The sequence below is a fragment of the Nymphaea colorata genome, chromosome 13 (assembly GCF_008831285.2).
Source record: "Nymphaea colorata isolate Beijing-Zhang1983 chromosome 13, ASM883128v2, whole genome shotgun sequence".
In the NCBI taxonomy this organism is placed as follows: domain Eukaryota; kingdom Viridiplantae; phylum Streptophyta; class Magnoliopsida; order Nymphaeales; family Nymphaeaceae; genus Nymphaea; species Nymphaea colorata.
Window position 1 is genome coordinate 12347985 of NC_045150.1, and position 25561 is coordinate 12373545.

The following is a 25561-nucleotide window of genomic DNA, read 5'->3' on the forward strand; positions in this document are numbered from 1 at the left end:
CAAATGAGGAAAATATGCATGTTTTCTCTCACAAGCCAAACTCATCCTTGTGGTGTTTTAACCAAAAGCCAAAAATTTTGTTTTAAGGTTGTATTTCAATTAAAAATATCAAAATTTTATTTTATAAAAGAAGTAATTAGAACACTTAAACGACACGACATTGCCTGCCTAACACTTTTGAATCGTCCATGGAATCAGCTCGCTAGTTCAATTATGGTAATTTTAGAACGAGTTTGCCCTCGTCCCATCACTGGCACTTTACACCACACCAGGATGGAGCCAGAGGGATGGTTAGGGTGATGCCCAGAAACTCAAGTCGAGTCCGGGCCTGGCTCGCTGCTTGAAACCCGAGCTCAATCGGCTTGTTAAGGATAAAATAAATATATATATATATATTATTTTAAAAATAATATTAAATAATTTATCAGGCCGAATCGACCCCGTCGAGCAGACCTGGGCCGGGGGCCGGTGTTTTCGGGTCAGCTACCTATTAGGTATCTTGCCCGATGCCCCTAAGGATGGCAGGTGCCATGTCTCCGTCTCCCTTCCTAGTTCCCCGTAAAAACCTTAAAAATTATAAAATTACCTACCTTTAAAAAAATTATAAAATGCATTAGTTTGGCAAATGAATTAGTAAGTTCTCGACTCACTATACATCCCATATAATTATATTGAGAGAAGAGGCAGAGGCAGGTGTAGGCACTGGGCAGTTGCCATCCATTTTTTTCTTTTATTTTCTTTTTTCTTTATATTGACATTTTTGAACAATTTTTCTCATTTGCATGTTAGTGTCTCTAAAATTTTAAAAATTTATACCTCGTACCCTTAACCAGAAATTGTTGCTTGTGTGGAAACTGAAAGCACACATTCGTGAAGCCTTGCTTCATAACTAATGTCTTCTAACAAAGGAAGAGAGAAAAATTTTTGTAGAAAGCTTGTGTGCTTGAACTAAATACATACATATTTTGCTAAATTAAAACACGAGTACATGGGCTACATCTTGTGGTTTAACAGTGGGGAGGAGCGGTAGGAGCCTACCCCTTCATGGCAGGGGCACTCACAGCGTGCCTGCTCAACCATAACAAACAAGTGGACGGTGATGACTAAACTGAAATTTCTTAAATTATTGTCACGTTTTAGTCAAAAGGTGATCGTTTTTGACAAAATAAAAAAAAAAATCAAAAATCAAAAAATCAAAAGATAAGCTTTTGTAAGAATCAATAAAATAAGTCTTTGGAATTGGAATGGATGAAAATTTTACACTTAAATTTCATTTGCCATATATAAAAAGTTTGGAAAATAATATTTTGGCCCTTATCAAAAGTTAGAAACTTTACTTTTGTTCCCCTTATAAAAAGTTTCTGACTTCGCTCATAAGCTTACCTACAGTCGGACCTACACGTCATAAACAATGTGTTTCAAGTTTGATTCTTATGGGTGTTACATATTTTTCATTAATGAGGTAAAAGAGTCTGGTAGAACCTACACGGCATCCACAATATACTTTAAGTTTGATTTTTGCGGGTATTAGATATGGGTTCACATTAAAATATAAGAGACTGAAGGTGATGTCTTGTAGTTTAAAAGACAATTCCTTTTTTTTCCTTGCTCTCTCTCTTTCTTTTTTTCTCTCTCTCTCTCTCTCTCTCTCTCTCTCTATATATATATATATATATATATATATATAGCTGATGCACACATACAATTTCACCCATACACACAAAACTAAAGTGGATTTCTTTGGGAGTCCAGATGCCTCTGGCCACTGGCATGGGCTGCATGAGATGCATTGCATCATTCTGAGAGGCTAATATGTCTGAAAAATTAAATTTTAGTAATAAATTGTATTACTAAAAGCCTTTAATTATGAAAGCATTAGCAATGATGTATGTATGGAGAAGTGATAGTTTATAATACTTTGTAAGTACATCACTTATTGTTCTTATAAGCTAACTTTTCATCTTAAAAAATGTCATAACATAGCTCCAACATTTACCGTAACATCTTCTTCAATTTCCTCCAGAGCTACAGTTTTAAGAGGCCAGAGGGTTACAGTCGTTCCACGACAGGAGAAGGGCAGCGTCCTCGTGGTCGGACCGGAACAAGAAGCCATCCGGTGGAACCGGTGAACTACGCTTGCTTCTGGATAGCTGTGCGGGACAGATGGCTCGTAGTACTTGCTGCCCTCCCCCTTCCTCTGCTTTGATATCCGTGTGAACGGAGAATGGGCAGAAGGGAAGGCCGGTTAGTCGCGTTTCCCGGCCCGGATTCCGGCCACATTGGAATAATGAAGGGAGCGGGAGGGAAGACTCTACTACCGAAACCAGCAATCGCAAGGTTTTCGTTAGCTCTCTTAACCCATCTTACCATATGATTCCGCTTCTCCATCTCCCTTCCCGCATGTATTCGTCGACTGACGAATCAATCGGATCTTGGCTTGCTGTCCCGCCGACGAACCCTTTATGTTGCCGAAAATGAGAAAGCCAAAGCATAAAGGCACGCCCATGACGGTTTTGCTTCTGAGACCGATACATGGATGCGGATTCGGTGGGCTGTCGTAACGATGTTTTCTTCTTGCTTCGAACCCTTGTCGGCCTCCATCTGTTTTCCCCTTCCTTCGCCTCCGGTGTCCGGTGCGCCAGAGAGCGAGTCGTTTACTTAGGTTCGTTAACGACTGCGGAGGCGATATACGTCTTGTTCTAAAAAGGAAAAAGCTACATGCCTTAAAAGTTAAAACAGAGAGAAAAATCGGCTGCACCTGTGTGGTGGTGATGTTCCACATACCATATGCCCTCATCATACTTTGCAGTCCAAGAAATTCAAAATTTTTTGCCGTGGAAAGCATTAAGTTTGTAATATCATTTACGACGCAAGGGAAAGTTAAGATACATAAAAGCTTACTCCAATTCAAGAATGGTCAGTCAGGAGCTTTTGGAGACTACGCCCAGTTAGATGTGAACTTCAAATGCCCACAGTCCTACAAAATCTACTTGTTTACATATTAATTGACCCTATTGATATGCTGATTTTATAACCATCAATCATTTTCTTATTCTTATGTTGCGGCCTGCAGTCTTTTATCATAAAAATTTGCCTCCACCACTACACTGTATGTCCTGACCAATTCAATATCACATGTCGACCATATAGCAGTGAAATATATATATATATATATCAGCGATGGACCTCACATCACGCAGTCCAATTCAATCTGACCCCTTACGTCACACAACCATTTTTCACATCACGCAGTCCAATTCAATCTGACCCCTTACATCACACAACCATTTTTCATCATGCAAAATGGTGTGAGGGGACAGATGGGCTGAAAAAATCCAGTTGCAAATTGGATGATGTGAAAGGCCGGTTCGGCCAAAAATTAGCCTTTACAAAACTAAAGTTTTATTATGTCCAAACACACAAATCAATGTTTTAAAACTTATTAAAAGGAAATGATTTTTACAAAACCAAGTTCCCAAAAAAATAAATTTTTGAACGTGTTATCCAAAGGCAGCCTTGACTTCATTCCTAACATGAGAATACCTCTAGCTCTTTTCTGGTTACTTGTTAGTGATTGTCCCTTCATGTCAGGTCTTTGTCCCGAATCTTAAAAAGGAAAAGCCTGTGTTTTGAACTATAAACGAAACGGGGTCTGCAGGTGAAATTTCCTCTTGGTCTTAACTCGCTCCTCCCTCTCTACCGTTAGCCGCCACACATAAAACAGAGATTCTCTCTCCCCCCACCCCCCCAGAATGATGATTAGTCGCCATCTCTGCCCTTTCGGTTTGCCATGATAAGGTGTGATAAGAGAAACTTTTCAAGGGGAGGCCGAGGGGGAGGGCGGTGCTCCTTTTTTGTCCGCCACCACCTACAGCACTCTGCACCAACTTTATTGATTTATTCTCTTTTCTTGTTTCTCGTATCGTTTTCTGAGTGTCACCATTATCGTTGCTATTGGAACTTTTCAAATAACCCAGTACGGCCCTCTGGGCAGGGGACTGCCTCTTAGTATTGTCGTTGCATTTGCAACTATTCAAATACCCATTACAGCCTTCTGGCAGGGAACTGCTTTCCTGGTAAGTCTTTCTGTCTGTTCGTCTCTCTCTATCTCTCTCCTTATGAGACGTACATCGGTTCGGACTGGGTCAAGAAGAAAGCTTGTGTTTCCGATGCAAGCTTGCGGGAAGGTTAGGCCTTCCAACCTTTATTAATAATGGGCTGTACAAAAGAAACTGTACAATAAGCATAAAACCAATCTGCTCACCAGCTACAAAGCCTTTGATTAGTGACTTAGTGTCTGGACTCCAGCGTACTCAGCTTGGAAATCTTTTCCCTTCCCTTCCTTGTTAGTGCTATTGACAGCCGAAGAAGCTGTGCCTTGTAATTGTCCTAGTGTGTTTAAGTTATAAGTTCTTAGGTGCTTGAATACCTAGCTTACTTGAGAAGATGAGATTGAGGAAATATTCTTTTCTGCTTTCGATTTTCTATTTTACGTCGGTGGTGATCGTATCTTTTTAAGGAGCAAGGGGAAGAGGGGAACATGGTTTTAAATGATGTGGAGATCAAGGCTACTGAATTGAAAGGCATGAAATGTAGACTGATCATACTGTGCTGGATTTATGTTTAAAGTCTGCTGCTTATGTTAAGTATTTTCTAGTGCAATACTTGTTGCATGCCATCATATACCTTCTTGTCCTTGACTACTTTCAATATACTTCAATTTGCAAATTTCAAATTTTCTCTGATTGCTTGCAACCTTTTCAGATATATATAATGCAGTATACAACCTGTTTCTGTAGAAAATGATGCATGTACGCACACCCTTGTATGTATGTACTCAGACCAAGGCTGTGTCTATAACTTATTGTTATTGTAGTCCACGATGCTTGGAGAGGTGGGGTACTAAGAAACATAAATTTTATCATTCAACTGTTCCACTAGGATTCTCTTTTTGGATGATAATCCTGAATTTGGAGAAAGACTCACATATGATTAAATTAACTTGTGAAGTAATTTATGCTTTTGCTGTCACAGAAATTGGAACTGCCATTTTATGAAAAATTGATCTAGAAGGTGTGGAGATTAACAGGCAAAGAGTAAAACTAAAAGTTTATGTTTACTAAATTCAATAAGTTGTTCGGCAGATCTGAAATGCTTGATTGCCCTGATGACCTTTTGTTTCGAATCAAAATCTACCTTGTGTGTGAGAAATTGCTAGGATCCAACTTTTAATTTATTCGTTTATAAGTTACTGATCATGAAGGCCTAACCAAATTGAGCTTACTTACAGTGTGAAATATCTAATGTTACTATGTATTTCCACAATGCTTAATCATGAATCCATAATTCTGTAAAACTAATGGTTTACGTTTAAATAAATGCTCATGATGTAATCGAGCTTCAGGTTGATAGTCTTTTAATATTTGATTGTGCATGGCACAACGAAATGCTGATATAGTGACCACCAGTCATCATCAATTTTCTTTGTTGACATTGCTTGAATGATATTTCAGGTAGAAAAGTGTGTGGTTGATCTTCAGACATATGCAAGAATAGATATTTAAGGAATCAAAGAAGGTTGTTATTGTTCACCTGTCATAACTTTTTCCAATGGGAAGCTTCAATCTTATGACCCCTTCATCTGAAGTTCGATGCAGCAGCTCCAACACCTTGTTCCATGTCCAAGAAAAGTTACATTTACCAAGTTCTTCCTTGAAGTTTTATGGTTTTCATAATCAAAATTACTGTAAATTGTCAAGTATGGACACTGAAGCATCAAGGAAGCCTAAACATGTGACTTTTTGTCTTCAAGGAAAGTCTGATTTGGTGGAATCACCTCATCCAAAGGGAAAGATTGTTGTTGGGGAGAGATGTGTGCGGACTTTGTTGATTGATAATTATGATAGTTACACATACAATGTTTATCAAGAATTGGCTGTTATCAATGGAGGTATCCTTTTTCTTCTTTCTTGATGTTGATATCACTTATCTTTCTTAGCCATTTATTGTTCATCTCTTATTTTTAGCCTCATAACTGTGATAGATTTCACTGCAATCGCTTGATCTTCTATTGCCTGCTGTTGTGGACTTTCCTTTCTTCATGTAATTGCTAATATAAATGCAATTTTGGTGAACATCATAGAAAATTGGTAATGTAAAGTATATATCAAACACATTATAAGACTCAAACATCTACCTCCAGAAATGGGCAGTTGATGGAGGCAGATATATGTATCTCATGAATCCATGAAAAGTAAATCTTAAAATCACTAAGTCCTTTCATGTGTTCTGTGAAGAAATAAGACCTAATTGTGAACTGTTTATTTGACTTTGTTTATGATTTATGTGGATTATATATTAATGACACAAACATTTGAAATACAAAATATGTACCTGAATAGATGTTCTCAAGAATGCTTAGTTCTTGTCGTATGATATTTTGATTGGAGCCATTATTCATCTTGAAAATGAGCTGCTAAAAAGTATGACAAACTGAGCAAATCAAAAGGCCTTTCGTGGAGCATTGAGAACTTTAAAGCTTCAAGAATCAACAACTTTGAGCATGGGTAATATCCCCTTCTGTTAAAATAGTATTTAAGAGATTGAACAAATAGAAGGTTCAAATTCCTTTGAAGTTACAAGTGCCCAATGAGTTAATTGAATCTGGTGAAATGGGTGAATAATAACTTTCACTCTACATAGGTGCAATTACACATATATACAGACATGTGTGCATATATACATAGTTACATACGGGTGCAGACACGTATATGTATGTACTCATGAATTTGTGTAAGCATGCAAGCTAAGTCACACGGGCGCGCCAACTATGGTGGTGCACCTGCACCGATGCGGGTACTCCCCGACACGGCACCCGACTCGGCACACAACAAAATATGATAAGTTTTTCATTTTTTTTCCTTCTCCTATCTTTCCCTCTTCTTTTTTCCCTTCTCTCTCTCCCCCCTTATTTTATTTAATAAAACTTTGAATTTTGTATGAGATTAAGGTAACCTTGATAAGACAAAGTTTAAAAATATATACAAATAAATTTACTTATATAACAAATAACATATATATGTGTGATATATATATATATATATATATATATATATATATATATATATATATATGCTCTCGACACACTCGCACCCAATTTTTTTTGGAAGTTGCCACTTCCTGCACTGACACCCACACCGGCACCAGCACCCGCACCCATGTGACATAGCATGCAAGTGCATGTGTGCTTATGTGTTGCATGATACGTCTTTCATGCAAAGTGAGCATTTCTCAGTGGAATAGTGTTACAACTTACAAGATATTGATTTTTGTTACTTATATTTGGTTTAAGCATATTTTATGGTTTAGGTAAGGAATTGGTTAATTCTTCAGTTTTTCGCTTCCATCTCTTTCTTTTCTTTTCTTTTTTTTGTCAATCACTTTCAAGTTACAAGCATGTGCCGTTTTCTTCTTGTGTAGAATTCTCAGGTTAGGCATTTTACTGTTATTCTTTACTGCTGCTTAGCCAAATAAATAGCATTAAATTAATTTTATCTTTGTTTTCTTTTCAAATCACAGTTCCTCCAGTGGTGATTCACAATAATGAGTGGAATTGGGAGTATATTTGTCATCTTTTGTATGAAGAGAAAGCTTTTGACAATATTGTTTTGTCACCTGGCCCTGGAACTCCAACATCTCCATCAGACATAGGTAAATTGTCTTAGGCTCTTAGCCATGTAAGTCTGTGTAAATCGTGCAGAAGTCAGAACCCCATTAGCAATTTTTTAACAAAAATGAGAGGTATACTTTGTTATCTTGCTTATCGCTCATGATTTGTGAATGATGTGATCACACTTTGGTTATTTTACAGGCATATGCTTACGGATATTGAGGGAATGCAAGGATGTTCCTATCTTGGGTATTTGTCTTGGTCACCAGGTAGTCACTTGTCACACTTTATCATGTGAATTAAAGTGAGAAAAATATTGTATACTCTCAGTAAGAAAAACTATTCAAAGGATTAATCATATGTACTCAATCCAACTCAGATGTATTTAGCACGATTCATTTGTTAGGAGATCACTTTGATGGGGTGGATATGACGTATGAAAATGATTGTGCTTCATGGAACCCATTACATTATGAACCTTTAGGTTGCATGCGACTACCATGGACCTGAGATCCATGGTGATCTGAGATCACAACAGATCCCATTTCCATGGTTTTGAGGTCCAAACTCTCCCCATCAGACCTTAAATCCACAGTTTTTACTAGGTAGTGTGGAGTTGACATCCATGCTGCAGGGTTCCAGCTGAAATCTGCAGTTTGGTAAAACCTAAAACTGTAGATTTCGGTTATTGATGATCTCGGATCCCCTCAGACCTGAGATCCGTGGGAAATCAAACACAACCTTAATTTTTCAACTCATAGAATACCTATTTATTTGTTGCAATTAATAAGTAAAGAACATTTTTCAACAAAAAAAGCATATAAGTGATGTGTGAGGGACTTCATTTTGGCAATTTAGAAGAAAATCTGGGAGGGGAGAATTATTGACTAACATATGGACAGCTTCTATAACGATACTAACCCTAAACTCAATTATGATTGAGCACATAGTTGTTAGTTTCCAAAAGCAACATCAGTAATACCATCTTCAGTTAGGGTTATTAGATACAAAATCCAAATCCCATTACTTGTCATGTGTCCTTCGTTTTTTGTTTAGTGTTGTGAAACTGTTAACCATGAAGAATGATCAAAGATTCAAAAGTAGATGATACTATACTGTTTTCAGTAAATTTGGCAGTTGATATATGACTTTAGATCTTGGACAATTTCCTATTTTGACCAATGAAGAATATCTTGCAAAAATCTTCTTGATCGTCTGTGAAGCTCGGAGAGCAGCTTAAGCTGCTCTGTTTTGCATCAGTCAAGAATGGGATAAGGTGGGCTAAGGTTTAGGATATAGGGGGACAAAACTGTGGTGCAGTGTCATATGACATGAGAAAGCCTGTTAAAAAGGCTCTTGTATGGAAGATTGAGGGGTTCAAGGGCATGATAGTAGCTTTTTTCCTGCAACTTTGTCTCTTGATCCAAAATGCATCACTGAGGGCCTTGGCGGCATTGGCGCATGCAGCATTAGCAATGTTATTATGATGGTCCTTCTCTTTTCAATTACTTATTTACATTATTGAGTTAAACCATGATTTATACTTGTTAATTTTCTTGCTGGCAGTGTATAGTCATAAAAATTGATTTTTGTTAGTTCCATGCACAATGTCCTGTTAATGTGTGTGTGCATCTCTTTGTACTGTGATTATATTTTGTGACTGATGCATTTTTACATTATTTACTTGTCTAGGCATTGGGATATGCACATGGAGCTCAAATAGTTCATGCACCTAGTCCAATCCATGGTCGTCTAAGGTACTCTATGTTTGTGTCCAATGTTTGCTTGTATAGGTAATTAGGATCTATTGTGGCTGTACTGAGAAATAGTTTCACTGAAATGTGCTTAAAGCATTGGTATTTCTCCAGGGAACAGATGAAATGAAGCAGCCAACAGTATTAACCTTAAATTATGCAAGGTTCAAAGGAAAAATTCTAGTCAGAAAAGACTAAGCTAGAACACTTTAATCACATACTTGGATCACTCAAGATAGAATAGAACTTGTAGTATATCACAGACAAAACAGCACAACCGACATGCTTGGAATACTGTACAATGATGGGGCATATATATGTATACAAACATGAGAGTGAAGAGTCAAAAGAGAGGAAGTGAACTAGCTACTGGGGCCTCCAACAGCTAGTTTAGCAGCCAACAGAAAAATAGGAAAATAAATGTAAAGGAAGCACTGAATGTATATATTATGTATATATATACACATAGCTATACATATATAGACATATAGCATATATCATTTAACAAAAGCTTCATATGTTCATATTTGACTATTAGTAACAGCTTTATTTGCTTTCCTTTTCATAACTAAGCTTGCAATTTGGTCTTTTCTTGTAGTGAAATTGAGCATTGTGGTACGAAGTTATTTCATGGCATCCCATCTGGACAAGGTTCTGGTTTCAAGGTAAGTTACTTGTCGACAAAAATTTTTGGGAGAGAGATTAATAGAATAGCTTATAAACTATTTGAATAAAAATGAACACGCATTAGATTAGGCTCCATAATTTTTAGGATGAAACTATTTCTTGAATTTGCCTCAAAGAGATCAATTGGAGGTGTCTGTGAATTTTGAAATGTTGTATACTTAAAAATAACTTTTAGATTTCATATTTTATTAGTTCCCTGTATGTTCACATAAATGTCAGAATTGTATTTACTGAGGATTATTTATCTTAAAGATATTCCCAAACCTTTATTTTTTGAAAGTTGTGAGAACTTTCTCTTGCATTTTTGTGCCTGCCATTACTGCATGGATCTTTGTGCTCACAGAAGATACATAATAGGAAGCTTTGGTGTCTATTTAAAAGGTGGTTTTTCCAAAATGGCCTCCTGTAACAAGACTTTGAATATCTTCTACCATACAGCCCTATGCTGGACCTAAGTATTTCATGTTGGTGTCTAAGATGGTTTGTCCTTAAACTTAAAGGAGAAATTGTCATGCTTTGTACTCTTGTTTTTTCTTTTCCCTTCTTCCTCTGTGTCTTCTCTGACCCAACATCATAACGTTTCTGCACAGCATTTTGTTTCTTTCTTCGTATTGACGTAGATTGTGCATGACATTGTAACTTCTTAATGATATTCAATCACCTCTACAGGTTGTGCGATATCATTCACTTGTCATAGATGCAGTTTCCCTCCCTGTGGTACTTACACCAATTGCTTGGACATCTTCTACACGCACCTATTCATATCTTGAAACTGAAGAATGTAGAATAGGGTCTCATTTTGACGATATACCAACTGGTCATACAGATAATGGGCACAGCCGGTGCTTCCAGAGTGCTAAGGGGGTTGATGTGGACAAAGTCCTAATGGGTATAATGCATGCAACCAGGCCTCACTATGGTGTGCAGGTAACTTGTTTCATACTTCCTAATGCATTTTGACCCTTTCTAATAAATTTTCTGGAACTCTTGCAGCTGATCTTTCACTTGACTCACTTTTTTAATCCAGTTTCACCCAGAGAGTGTTGCAACTTGTTATGGGAGGCAAATACTTGAAAATTTTCGGAAGATCACATTGGACTACTGGTCTGACTTGTCCTCGATACATCAAGGAAAGGTTAGTGTGGGTGGTGACTTTGTTGCTTCTGCATTATTGATGCAAGTAGAATTAAGGTTAAAAGGAATCTTAATCTAACTGCACTCAATACTGAACTAAAACTATGATTGAACTAACTAAAACTCAAGCAAATGAGCAAGGAACAAGAAGAACAGAAGAAAACTAACAACATTTCATTTCTATCAACTTTTGACTGTCTTACAAAATGACCCAATGTCCCCTTTTATAGAGAAAGGGTTGGATTGTGGATCTAGATCCATTTACAAGTACTCAAAATCTAACTATATCCAATTACAAGATTTGGTTATGCTTCCATCTTGCATCAATTATTCTCCATCTATTCTTATTGGTTATATGACAACCGTATTCAAAACTGAGCTGAATGTCTGGTATATCAGATCCTAACCTGCCCTGCAGCTAACTTTTCACACCCAGAAAAGCTATGAACCAAGATGCTGGATTGTATCAAGTTTATAAGGTCCTAAAGACAAAACTGGCCTGAATGTCTGGTGTGGCAGATTATAACCTGTCCCATACCTGAGGACTTTATGAACCAAGATGCTAGATTTTATGGAAATATATATGTGCAACCCCCAGAAATTTTTCAATATGATTAATGTAGTACTATTTTCAGGATGCACTCACTTGCAGTGTTAAAAAATTTTTTTCTTTTAAAAGAACATGTGTCTTGTGTTGTACCTCAAGTCGTAGTGTTAAGTTTGGCTTTGATACCAACTGTAACTACTTAGGCCAAAACTGACTCGAGTGTCTTGTGTAGCAGCCCGCATAAGTCTGAAATGCAAGTCTAAAACAAGGGACCTCCATCAGGCAAGCAACTGAGTTTTGGGATGCTCTCTTTACCTCTTCGTACCATCTTTATTTAATGATTTACCTGACTTTTCCTTATATAGGGTGAAAGCTGTGAAGTTCTCATATGATCCCTTGACCTAGCTTAGCCTGCCTAAGATAAGACAAGGCTGACACGTACAAGCAACAAAGCAAGATACTTGCAAACAAAAATTGTAACAAATATGATCATCTTAAATATGCACTAGATCATTATTACCTGAATTTTCTTTATGCAGGTTGAAAACTGAAAACTGTGAAGTTCTCATATGGTCCCTTGACCTAGTTAGCCAAGTGCAGGACAGGACATGATGTCTTCTACTCTTCATTTAGATTTGTGTCTGTGGCTTGTCTAGGGAATAGCTGAGCCATTCCCTTGTGAAAAAGACTGAGCTAGATACTTGCGAACAAAAATTATGACAAATATGATATCTGAAGTATGCACAACATGACATGGCATGTTATAGATAAATATTTTGTGGTTACGAATGAGGTGATTATTAAATCTTTCACTATATATTCTTTTGGAATACATGATTAATGCACAATCACTTCAATCTCGATAACCCCATGGCCACACAATATGGTTAGAATCGTAGATGGAAGGAATTCAAGGATCTTAGTATTTTGACAGACATATTATATTTTAATTGGCCAAGAGTTCAACTTTGCTGTTTGCTATTACTTGTAGGTGGCTCATGTTTGTTCCAGTGATAGAGCACTTCTGGAAAAAAAATTTCGAGTCCTGAATGAACGTAGCAGCAGTTTTTCCGATATGCATCAAAGAGTTGTGAATGCACATAAAAATCTTACATTGAAATGGAGAAAGTTGGAAGCTTTTGCTAATCAAGTTGGTGGATCAGAGTCTATATTCTGTGAACTGTTCGGTAGTCAAAAGGCCAAGGACACCTTTTGGTTGGACAGCTCGTTCATGGACCAGGTACGAACAGCAAAAGTTTTTTTTCACTAATGTGTTCTGTAACTTCTGTTACTGTTATTTCAATTGAAGCCAGAGGCAGAAAATTTCTAAACTTTAAGATGCAAAGAAATTTGTCGCTGTGTTAACTATAAATGTGAGAAGGCGGTGTATTTTCCTCCCATTTTTCTTCAAATAACAGTTATTACTTTTTTCTTTTTTTTGTCCATAGTAAATGAAAATTTTAAGTTTATGGATTTCATTGATAAAAAATTCACACTCTGAATTTGCAAAAATTGTGCATTTGAATGTGTTTGATTGCCAAGCTTTATTTTGAATTGCTTGTTTAAGAAGGATCCATCTAATAATTTGGTTTGAGAATACTATCTGCAAACAGTGTATAAGACAAATGGCAGTGATATAAGCATGAATTCTGAAAGGAGAATAAAGAAAAAGAGTCCAATGTAAGAGATGCCATGAAAATAACTACTAGAAGGTGCATCCCATGTGGGTGGAAATGTTTTGGAGTATACAACAAGATGAGATTCTCATGAAAGTTAAGCCAGCTTCAGCTCATGTAGAGCTTATATCTTCACCTGAGCTGATCTTGGGCTTTGGCATATGCTTGCCAAGAACTTGATAGACTTGTCTAAGAAATACTGTGAAGCATATTTTATGCTTTATATTAAATGAATCATGGTGTGACTTTGATGTCAAATATTCAAATGTATGTAGTGGGATTTGCTGGAATTTTCCATATGTCCCATATGCTCCGAAACATGCATGTCATTACTTTGAAGATGCAATGCAAATTGTTTTGTTGTTGCTCATCATTCATCAATTATCACCAGCTGCTGACACCTGTGACATTCAGTTGACATTTTTGTTGTGGCTATTATTTTTAATGCTGAAACCAACATCCAGGCTTTGTTCTCCTCTGTTAGATGCTCAGGATTGACCAATTAACTGCAGAAGATTATTATTAAAATGAGCTGAGGACTCATCACTGTGTGTTGTGCTTGTGCTACTATTTTGTTATGAGATTCACCTCGACTAGGTTGGATAATGACTTTTTTTAAAGGTGATTAACTCCTTGAGAGGCAAGACAACATTTGAATTATTTGAATGTTACATCCTAGTGCCTTACCTCCTAAGCTATATTTCTGATTAGGAATACCCAACTTATCTTGCTGGCCTTCTACCTGTCTCTTTTCTACCTGCACTTTTGTTCTTCCTAAATTCAGAAAAAATGAAATAAAATTCATAAGTTGATGTCACATTTACTGATGCCTTTCCCGTTGGAGAACCTGCCATCCCCTGTAAAAGATGTTTGCAACAAGTGACAAGACATGCCCACTTCCACCTTAGCACAAGTGGAGTCATACAGACTTGATGGCAAGCCATGGTAGGTTGGCAAGCTTGGTGGTTGTTATCATGACATGCGATGGGGAAAGAATACTTTTGGCAGGATTAAAATGGTCTCCATACAACATTTAGTGCCAAACTAATTCAGTTTTAAATTTCTTCTTGCATAAATGACCTTCAATAAAGTTAAGCAACTAAGGGAAGCAATTTTTCAAAAACCACATCCAAACATGGGTTAGAATTTTTTATTCTCCACATGATAAAAGTGCAACTGGAATTTTAGCTGTGAGTTTCGGTGATAAATAACAATGATAAACAGACATGCTTTCTGGATATGTTGACATGGTAAAAAAAAAGCCTCTTTTTAATTTTCACCTGCTACAAAAAAAAAATTATAAATAACAACTATTTCATGTGTATGGGTCTTTGAATTATGCAGAGAAGGGCACGCTTCTCATTTATGGGTGGTGTTGGTGGTCAACTTTGGAAACGGTTCACATTTAGGCTATCAAAAAATGAGTACGTTTCTGACAGATTTTTTTTTTCAATTTTAGGAATAAAAATAGTTGTACTACTTCTAACGATTTGAAGTGCTAACGTTTCAGTGATGCCACTGCCCAAGGTAGTGGATACCTTTCATTTGAAGATGCTTATGGCTTGAGGGGAAGTACATTTTTGGAAAAGGGATTCCTTGATTTTCTTGAAAAGGTACAGTCCTTTTCCATTCTTAGTTCAACAAAGATTCTTTCACATAACTGATTGCAGATATTATACATGTTCAAGTACACATTCATAGTGCATGGTTGTTTTCCTATTATTTTTTTAAATGTTACTCATTGTAGATATGAATGGATCAAGACAATCAAGCTACTGGATCCAGTTTTCAGCTTGACATTTATATTCCTAGAGTTGTTTTTTTAATTTACAAGGAAAATTAAATAATTAATCTCTTATACATCTACACATACATATATACACAAGATCAATAACTTAATGAGCACTTTTTCTTGTCTAATTGTAATCTGTGCACTTTACGTATAGGTCAGGTTTGGCGAGGTCTTTCTTTTGCACTGATGCCTTTGCATTTGATTCTCTTCCACTACATTACAAGGAGATCTATTATTGGTTCATCATGGTTATTAGTTCTTTGTGAATCTGATTTTACCTTTCTCAGATGATGATACGTTAACACAAACATTTGCTTGACATGATTCTTTTTCTATCATTTGGCAACCCGATGAAAATTTTATTGGATATTGAAACTTTGTAACCCCCTCTCTCTCTTCTCTCTTAGGTAAACAATTACATGTGCTCATAGCCTCATACATGCTGTAGTTCTCTGTGCCAGGTTTCTTCTATATTGTAGATGACCATTTGACATGGCTACTGTGCTTTTAAATTATTCTTGCTTTTGTTGTGTAACAGTTTTTTTGAGATAAAATATTATGTTATCTGTATACTTTTTTTTCTGGTTTTGTGATGTTTCTATTAGGAACTCCTGTCCTTTCACCATCGAAAAGAAGAGTTTGAAGGTTTGCCTTTTGACTTTGTTGGAGGATACGTTGGTTTCTTAGGGTGAGCTCTCGCTTGATTTTTGTATGTTCTTTCTCCTTTTCTTGACTCGACTTTGAAACAAGATAATTTTATAAAAAAAAAAAACTTATAATCCAAAATATCTTGTTCACTTCTTTGTTATCATTGTAGGTTTATAAGCCACTAAATCATTGACTCATCACGCAGATATGGTATCAAGGAGGAATGTGGCATGTCTCCTAATTCTCACATTTCTGAAACCCCAGATGCGTGCTTCTTCTTTGTTGATCAATTTGTTGTTGTTGATCATACCAACCATGATGTCTACATACTATCTGTCTGCGATCATGCATCCACATCTAGCACTGGGAGGTCTGATCATGTCCGAAGTGAAAGATCATGGTTGGACGAGACAGAGGCAAAACTTCTTAATCTGAAAATGATGACAAATGAGAATGATAGAAAGACACAGTTTGTTCCATTAACATTGGCAGATTATGATGAGGCCTTTAGTATGGAAAAGTCAAGAAGTGAGTATCTGGAAGATGTTAAAAGATGCATGGCCTATATCAATGATGGTGAAAGCTATGAGTTGTGCTTAACAATGCAGATGAAGAAAAAGATAAAAAAATTGGATGCTCTTGGCCTATATTTATATTTGAGGGCAAAAAATCCAGCCCCATATGCTGCTTGGCTTCATTTCTCTGATGAAGACTTGTTTATCTGCTCTTCTTCCCCTGAAAGGTTCTTGCAGTTGGACCGGGATGGTGTTTTAGAAGCAAAGCCAATTAAGGGCACAATTGCTCGTGGATCATCAAGAGACAAAGACGATCATCAAAAATGGCTCCTGCAAAACAGGTGAGAAAAATGTACTTTACTGAGAATGTCTAAAGTTTATACTTTCAAAAAATTAGGAAAAAGAAAAAACAAACTTATGGTAATGAAATGGCTTAGTCACCAAATCTGGTGTCACAACTTGACGCACTATTAGCTGTCTGATCTTTTACTGGGCTTGAATTTTTATTGCATGACCATTTATAATATAATAAGGTTCTCTGTTTTCTTGACTTTTGTTGTGCTTTACTGTCTCTTTTGGTCATGGAGCTCATGGAGCTCCATATACTTACTAAGGTTACTTGGCTACGTCTGTATGATTTTTTAAGTTTGTTCTGTTTGTACAAACTTCTTTTGCTTTTCATAGGAAGTTTTTCTCTGTTCAGCTCCTGAATTTTCTCATTATTGGCAGTGAGAAGGACCAAGCAGAAAACTTAATGATCGTAGACCTATTGAGGAATGATCTGGGTCGAGTATGTGAACCAGGTTCAGTGCATGTGCCACGTCTCATGGAATTGGAGACATATGCCACTGTTCATACTTTGGTGAGTACAATCAGGGGAAAGAAAAGGAAAGATGTATCATCTGTTGCCTGTGTTAGAGCTGCCTTTCCAGGAGGTTCAATGACTGGTGCACCAAAGCGGCGATCTGTTGAGATCCTTGATTCTCTTGAGGATAGTAGCAGAGGTATTTACTCCGGCTGCATTGGGTTCTTCTCTTATAACCAGACATTTGATTTGAACATTGTGATTAGAACCATTGTTATCCACAAAAATGAAGCTTCAATAGGCGCTGGTGGGGCTATTGTGGCTCTGTCAAAACCAGTGGATGAGTATGAAGAGACCATGTTGAAGGCATCTGCATTAATGAAAGCCATGGTTGAGTATGAAAGCTTGTCCGAAGATTCCAGTTCCATTGTTTGAAGAAGCGTATGTTGTATTGGAACATTCTTTCTATTTCATTTAAAGATCAATTCATGTTCTGCTATTGTGCAGCTACATAATAAACGATTCTTCTGTATATATAGAATATTCAATAAACAGCAATGATCTTGTTTTATTACCATGATAGCGTAAGTGTGTTCCGCATTTGAGTTGGTAAGAACCACTCAATTGCAGGTATTAATCCCTTTATGCCGCCTGAAAACGCCTGAATCATTTAAAGCTGGAGGATCGCTTCAAGGATGGTTGCTCCATCTTCACGTCCGTTGACATTCAACTGAAAAGCCCTTCAAAATGCTAGCTGAAATCATACGTTGATTTATGTGTCGAGTTTATTTTGCGAATTTTGTGTCAGACATGGCTAAAATAAAGAAGATTGAGTTTTTTGTGTTTGGAGCGAATGGTAGAAGAAATGGATCCAAACCAAAATCAAAGAACCAAAACTGAATCAAGAGCATCCTACACCCTCAATCAAGTTTAACATGTGAGAATGCTCTTCTTTCCCCTGGCACTGTAAGGTGCTCTTAACCAGCCCATTTCTTTCCATTCCATTTTGTTTTTGCCATTTTTCTTGTTTCGCTTGTTGTTTTGCTGATTTTTGTACGTTTGCAGCGAGGACATGGGAAGAATCATCAGCGACGAGGGTGCTTGAAGCCAATGTTGGTGGATTCTCCGCCTTCTAGGTGTGGGATGAGCCTTAGCCGGCCATATTTCCTTATTTTAATGTATATTACTAACTCAGTTAAGGAGAAGAGGAGAAGATTGCTCCGGCAGCGCCCTACTTGCCGCCGGTCGTCTCCTCTATCTCACTGACGTTGACAAATTCTAAGATTTTCTAATTTCTACCGTAGATGTTGTGAGTTCCTCGAGCGTGCTGCAGATTAGGGTGTTGATTCTGTTTTCTTCAGATCAGGATAGGATCTTTACGGTGATTCTTCTCTTTTGTTTTCCGTCCGGCAGGCAAGTTCTACATTTTTTTTGTTTCGCTCGTTTTGTTGTTTTTAGTTATTTTAGTTCCCGCCCGCTGTAATTCCAGCGTGAGGGTAGGTATCTTTTCATAGTTCATACACGCTGTTCATGCATTGTCAGTGTTTCATCTCATCGCATTGGTCTTGCCAGAAGATTGAACAGAATCCGGCCAATCGCCATTGTTTCCGGTCTGGCATGGGTGCCTGCCATTGCCGTAGAAGTCGCGGATGCCATGGGACACATTAGGAATCAATTGGAACCACCAGGGACAATTTAGAAAATGCCATGATTTTCCATTTTGTTGGCATGGTGTTCGATACCGGCACCTAATTTCTAAAACCTACCTTATACTTAAGTTTCCATTTTAGGGCCTAACCTTTCTAATTTTCGTATCACACGCCTGACTTTTGGTAACAATTTCCAAAAGGTGGTCTCCACTTTGATAATGAGAAAACTGCAAACCCAGAATTCGAATTAGCGGAATCTGAATCCGCTGACTGAAATTGAATTGGAGGTGAACCAATTTAACTAAGCCAAATTGTGAAGATCTTTTAAATATTTGATATTTGTATTGTCAGCTATTTCGTATAATTATCGTCGTTTCATCAAAATATATTTTTATTATTTTTTGCCAAGTCACGACTAGTATATTAATAATATTCACACCCCTGACTACTTTATTTTTGTGGTGTTGTCTGATCTAATAAAATGTGAAGAAAACATATTGAATCAAATAAAAAAAATGTCAAATTGTACTTTAAGTATATTGTTACATACATTGGGATGAGGTTCTTTTCAAGATTAGAAACACATCCAATTTTAAGCAATCATGTGAAAATAATGTGGATGTGAACTAAGTTCGATTTAATCACCCTTTAGAAGGTACTTTCTTGTTGGAACTAAGAAGGTATAGAGTTCAGTCCAATTAAGGGTGAATCATGGTGACTGTATACAATGGGCAGTGGGTATGTCAGAGCATTTCTAAACTGTCTTTTGACGGGCCGAGTATCAGGTACCTGACACACAGGTACCCGGCCCGATACCCATGCTTAGATCCGTTTTCTCAATCGTAATGAATGTTTCCCTGTTATTTGGACCACTTTTCTGAGATATGGGTGTATGATGGCTCTCTCATATAATGTTTTCCTTATTGTTTTACTTGTTGGTAGGTTTATTTGAGGCGAACCATCATGCCAAATGTGGCTCACAAATGTTACCCTTTGCTTTTTTTTTTTTTTAATCTTCCCTATGACATATCATTTGATTGTTAATGACTATTGCTGGACCTCTGATCACTTGTTAAACAGTGAATGTAAGAACATTTTCTCCTTCTATACATCATCCACTATGTCTTGTTAAGAGGTTATGCAGACAAATTTTTGTGTGCTGCACTGTAAGGATTCACGCATGTTAAGTAGTTTTAGTTTTTATCTTCATTCATAAACATTATGAAAGTGTTATAATACCAACGATGTATACACTTGGTTGAATCTTATGGACTTTTGTTGCTCTGCCACATGCTAAGGCCACATTAAATTTTCATGAACTCATTAGGTTTGAACAAATTTTGAGGCTTCAATAGTTCTTTGATGGCTCTTCGTAGATTGTTCCACTATGTCTGGATCCGTAGTGTTTTGAGCCACCTTGTTTGTTGCGTGCACACACAAGTGTATTGCGTCCAATGGGCTGTCATCTAAAACTGCAAATATAAAAGAACAACAATATGAGATTGTCAAAAAATTATAAAGCTATCTAGATTAGATGCTTAAATCTTTAAAATATTTTGCATCTAACTGCATCTTGGATATTCAATTTAAGATACACAATTCATGGGGTAGATATATTAAAACCCATAGGTAAATGTGTGCTTCGCTTATTGTGTTCGAATAAGGATTCAAACGATAGCCTGAAGGGCATAGCGCGATTAGCTTGGTAAGGATACTTTTTTCTCGCACATGAAAGCCATACAATTGCACGGAATTGGAAGAGTTTCTAATCCGTCAAAGTGCACCAATAAGTAGCTTGCGTGTGGTCAGGTTATCACCTTCAGTCGATATGTCCGAGTGGTTAAGGAGACAGACTTGAAATCTGTTGGGCTTGCCCGCGCAGGTTCGAACCCTGCTGTCGACGCATCTTCCGTTGTCCTTTTTTCTCAACTGTTTCTCTCTATGCGTAACTTGGAGGAAGAGGCGGAAACATCTTTCCTCGACCAGTCAAAAGCACATTGTTAACAAATGTTCCGTAACTTTTTCTGCATTTCATGTCCTTCTAAAGGCTTTTAGCAGTCATATCTGCGGCTCTTCCAATCGTGCAATTGAGACACTCGAAAAACCTTTTAACTAATTGTTTTCTTCGCGGCCTTGGTGTTGAATGCGTGTTCAATTTAATTAAATACGTGCTTCAACAGTTAAATACAATTTAAGGTAGGGTTGCACAATAACTCGAGTCAGTTTGAGGAGATCGATTTTTTTTTTTTTTTTTATAAATGAGTCCGTTCACATTCAAATGTATGCTTAAAATGTTAAACTAGTTGAGTTTAAGCTCGATTTGACTCGACCACATAATGAATAATGAATTACAACGAGAAAATAATTAAATGAGTAGTAACTACACAAGCTAACCGAGTTAAGCAAGTTCAAAGAAATGAGAAATGCTTATGCATAAATGAGTTAAACGAGTCTATTTTGTATTGTCGAATTGAGCTTGAATTTTTGGAATCGAGTTGAGCACGAGCTGGCCCAAGTCGAGGTTGACTTGGCTCGTGTGCAGCCCTCTTATAGGAGATTGAAATAAACATACCACTTGATGTTGCTGGATGGTAAAAAAAAAGTTAAACTTAATTGTTATAAGAGTTTGCTAAAATCATCATTATGAACCAACATTAATGTCTATGAGACTAAAATTAGTTACGGTTTTAAATTTTTTAGCCATGTGACAGCAGATTATATGTTATAAACCTAACAAGAAAGCATGAAATGATTTCCTTGTTTAAATGAAAGACTCTCCACTATAAGGGAAAGATAAATTTTAAAAAAATATATTTATATATAATTATCAAAATGCCCTTGTTGTATAAGGTGGGGACATGTAGGTGTTTAACATGGAAAGTGCTCTCGTGCAACAGCGTCCGGTGGCTGATTTCAGTTTTCCTCTAAATATAGTATTATGAAAATATGTTCTCAAGTAACACAACGTTATTTTTACCAAATACTTTTTTATTGAAACATGGCCAACATTTATGCAAATAAATGTAAATTAAAAGTCAGGCAATCAAGTGAAACTCTCACCCAGCATGCTAAATCACGTTCTTTAATTTCTTATAGTCTTCTTGTCGTTTTTGTTTGTTGAGTGAATAAAAGTTTGTTTCAAGTCCTTTTTTAGTAGTTTATATGAGAAATGTGTGGCTGATTAAAATAAACCGAAAAAGGTAGTTAATTATAAAAGTACGGGAAAAATCTAGGACTTTAAGAAAATTTCCCCGCCGCCCTATCAATACGTGCAGCGCGATTAACCCGAACTGCCTCCGAGGTCCTTATTTTTCCCTCCAGATTCCCGCGGGCTTTTCGAAACGCTTCCACCTCTCCCTGCTTCTCCCGTCGGAGAATGGAGGCATCACCGCCGGACATATCTCCTGAGAGGTCTCCGACGGCGGCCCCGAGAATACATCGCTTGGAGGAATCCGTCATCAATAGGATCGCCGCTGGAGAGGTGATCCAACGCCCGGTGTCAGCCGTGAAGGAGCTCGTGGAGAATAGTCTCGACGCCGGATCGACGTCCATCAATGTTGTTGTCAAGGATGGTGGCCTGAAGCTCATCCAAGTTTCAGATAATGGACACGGTATTCGGGTAGGGAATTCTGGCTCTGACAATATCTTAGTGAGGAACTTGGTGTCATTCGTTCACCTATCCCCGCGTTTCATCCGAGGGTTTATGGATTGTTTATGTTATTTTATTTTATTTTTATGTATGGGAAATCATGTTGTAGACCTTCTTGGGACCCTTTCATTTATTACTATGATGATGATGATTATTTTATAGTTTGGCGTTGTTGTTACTTCAGAAAATCAGGTATAGAAAATTGCCCCTGAATATTTGATTACAATATGTTGACTGGATTGCATTAGGTTTTTGGTCGTTTATGCTTTTCAAGTTGTTGGTTGATGACATTGATGCAGTCACAAAATCTATCTGAATTTTCTCGCAATAGTTAATCTATAGGCTACAGATATATATGCTTTTCTCAGGACAAGCATCTGATGACTTTCCGAGAGACGCTTCAAGTCCATTCTCTTTTACAATGACCATCGCGCTGAAATTTATATTAAATTAGTTTATCCTGGGCACAAGGCACGCTAGACTGATTAGCAATTTATAAGAAAGCCAATGGAATTTTAAACATCTGATATAGAAGTCAGATTTTCTCGAACAGAAAGCGTAGTAACTGGTCCGTTTTCAAAGGATTTGATGTGACAGCCTATCTAAAGTGGGAACAGTGTCATATATAAGATTTCGAGATTAAGAAAATTCGATAGTCATATACACGTGTTATATTTACCTTATGTCCTGCTTCGTAGCCGAGCCTTTTCTGGGATGTGAACCGACGAGGAAGATTAGGATTGTCGGGCCCCGTCCTGGTGAATGCTTGGTTCAGTCTTTGACCGTATTGTTGCATTTGAGACCTTCAGTCTAAGCTGTCACTGGTTATGTATGCGTACAACTTGAGTAAAAACCATTACGAACTGATAGTGGTTACTGATTTAGATCAATTTGGAATTTGGATTGAGATGGACGTTCCATGTCCTAAAAGTTTCTGTAGAAATGAAAATACTTTACGATCCTTGACATCAGGGGGGGACATGCAGCTTGAGGTGCATCTCATGTCTTCTCTTTGTCTTCTTCTTTCCTAATTGCTGTAGTAGTCTATCCTGTCCAGATTTGCAAGTGACAATGCATTCATAGAAGCCAAGAAAATAGATTTGGGGACATCATTTTCATGTGAATTCTTGTTGACAGGATATTTGTGTTCAGGCTTTGAATTCACCATCTTTAGATTTGATTCCATGTGACTTTTAAATGGCCATAATTTTTCACAAAAAAATAAAACTATGCTGGCTAAGCTTAAAAAAACACGTGCTTGTAAACAAATGTCATGATCAGGTTTTGGGATTCCCAACCCTTGTGATTTCTTCTTCATCCATGGTCATTTCTTTTTTTAGATTTGAGTTTATATGTCTTAAGGACAAAATACAATGAGAGAGACTATGGCTGGAAAGCTAGCATGAGTTTTGTTCATGCAGCAACTGTGATTCCTACGCCTTCACTGACCCAGCCCATAGACACCCCAATCAAACAAGGGTAAGGCCAGGACAGGCCTAGTGGAAGGGTAATTGTTTTTTATAAGGGCTAGAACCATTTTTCTCGTGTTGTATTGGTCCAAAGAACTATCTTATGACCACAGTTCTATGATTACAATTCCTTACTGTTCTTGTTGAACTACCAAAGTCACATTATTGAGGCTAACAACATGATAATCTTTAGAGTTTAGGGAATACAGATAATTCATAATTATAACCATGTAAATATGAAATGACAGCAACAAAATACTGATCCTTCGGCTTTCTTTGCAGGGTCCCTTTCCCTTGCTTGAATCCATAGGCTTACTCTTTTGGCACCACATGAACCAAAGGTTGCACCAACTATCCTTTATGGGAACCTGATACGAATAAACCTATAGATTTGTTCATATGTTACGATCCATCCCAATAAAAGGTGATATCTATGTCACATAGGTACTGGTCCGGGTGCATATCACTTTCAAAAAATTTGGGTACACACACACACACACACACTCATAGAAAACAGTAATAAGATTTTAAACAAATAAAACAATATAGAAAGTTCTATTAAAGAAAATTAAGTCGCTGGAAAATTGCCAGTAGATGGAAAAACTTACTGAATAGGTGGAGGTAGATCATAGAGGACATGAACAACCCTTTAGTTTCTGTCTAGGGCTCTTCAATTCCATCATATATACACGATTGCTAAAAAACTTAAATGGACAAAAATGGACTTAGTCAACTTTGACTGAGTCCAAAAAAGGACGGATACAGTTATGAGTGTTTTGACTACACCCGACTCAGGTTTGACCGTGTCCGTCCATGTCCATGGGCGTGCCCATGCCAACATGGGTACCTGACCCAAATAAAGGTACCCTCGTGACATAGGGTGGTATGATCATAGTTGGTACCACATTCAATAACTACGCAATAAAACTTCTCTAGTACCAATCTGTTTTTTACTTTTTTAAGTTTATAGTTCTATTTTATTAGTATATATGATTGACAATTTGACACTGTCATGGAGGTGGAAGATTTTTACTGTCAATAATAGAGGTAACCATACCTCAAAGAGTAGACTGTAGGTGCCATATCTTAGGAGGTTCAAAGTCATTTTGCAGAATTACATGGTTAAATATGTGGACCAACATGGTGTCAGGCAACATCATACTGATGGAATGGGGATGAAGTCTTGCAGCACATCCTGTGGGTTCTTCAATATGTATGATTTACCCAGTCATTTTATGCTTTATGTATGATATGCATGTGGGGGATGGGACTTATTGTTTCATGACCTCCGACGGCCTGAGGATAAATGGATGGTGAATGGATTGTTTTCTGAATCACAAGAAAGATGATTAAGAGATCAAACAAGGAAGCGAGGTACTGAAGTTGGGACTTATAGAGGAAAATATAATTGGAGATAAATTCTGTCTTCTTTTTTCTTGAGGAAGTTAAAACCATTACATTTTCTGATTTCCATTTTATCTGTCTGAAAGCACAATGTAATACAGTTTTGGCACCTTGTTTTTAGACAGTGGATTAATAGTTTGTTTTTATACAAAATCAATATTGA

The 25561-nt window shown here is 37.2% G+C and overlaps 2 protein-coding genes and 1 non-coding gene across 8 annotated transcripts in view; all 3 read left to right on the top strand.

Moving 5' to 3' along the window:
- The first annotated feature begins 1990 nt into the window (after positions 1–1990).
- Positions 1991–17801, top strand: LOC116266879 (aminodeoxychorismate synthase, chloroplastic). 5 transcript variants are annotated; one of them, XM_031648328.2, is made up of 15 exons: positions 3753–4076; positions 5514–5690; positions 5813–5950; positions 7579–7710; positions 7871–7938; positions 9362–9426; positions 10022–10088; positions 10780–11037; positions 11138–11245; positions 12783–13031; positions 14812–14891; positions 14978–15080; positions 15865–15947; positions 16113–16763; positions 17152–17801. In XM_031648328.2, exons 2-15 carry the CDS (start codon positions 5678–5680, stop codon positions 17660–17662), a joined length of 2526 nt encoding a protein of 841 aa, XP_031504188.1. In that variant the 5' UTR covers positions 3753–4076; positions 5514–5677; the 3' UTR covers positions 17663–17801. The 5 variants fall into 5 exon arrangements, with proteins under 5 accessions (XP_031504185.1, XP_031504188.1, XP_031504183.1 ...); XM_031648325.2 differs by lacking the exon at positions 3753–4076 and adding an exon at positions 1991–2337 and having other exon boundaries at positions 5514–5950; XM_031648323.2 differs by having other exon boundaries at positions 5514–5950.
- A 2897-nt stretch (positions 17802–20698) lies between these two features.
- Positions 20699–20779, top strand: TRNAS-UGA (transfer RNA serine (anticodon UGA)). The gene has a single exon. It is a non-coding gene; the product is annotated as a tRNA-Ser (tRNA).
- Positions 20780–22180: 1401 nt separating this feature from the next.
- LOC116266644 (DNA mismatch repair protein MLH1) overlaps positions 22181–25561 on the top strand; it is a 33668-nt gene continuing 30287 nt past the window's right edge. For both annotated transcript variants that reach the window (XM_031647948.2, XM_031647949.2), the window contains exon 1: positions 22181–22495. In XM_031647948.2, the coding sequence (XP_031503808.1) occupies positions 22253–22495 (243 nt within the window). In that variant the 5' untranslated portion in view covers positions 22181–22252. The remainder of the gene's footprint in view (positions 22496–25561) is intronic.

What these genes read in the sequence shown, in the direction of transcription:
- LOC116266879 (XM_031648325.2), top strand. Translation starts at nt 5,611, where the DNA reads ATGGGAAGCTTCAATCTTATGACCCCTTCATCTGAAGTTCGATGCAGC. An exon ending in AACATCTCCATCAGACATAG is followed by an intron (nt 7,711 to 7,870) that starts GTAAATTGTCTT and finishes GTTATTTTACAG; the next exon opens with GCATATGCTTACGGATATTG. An exon ending in AAATGGCTCCTGCAAAACAG is followed by an intron (nt 16,764 to 17,151) that starts GTGAGAAAAATG and finishes CATTATTGGCAG; the next exon opens with TGAGAAGGACCAAGCAGAAA.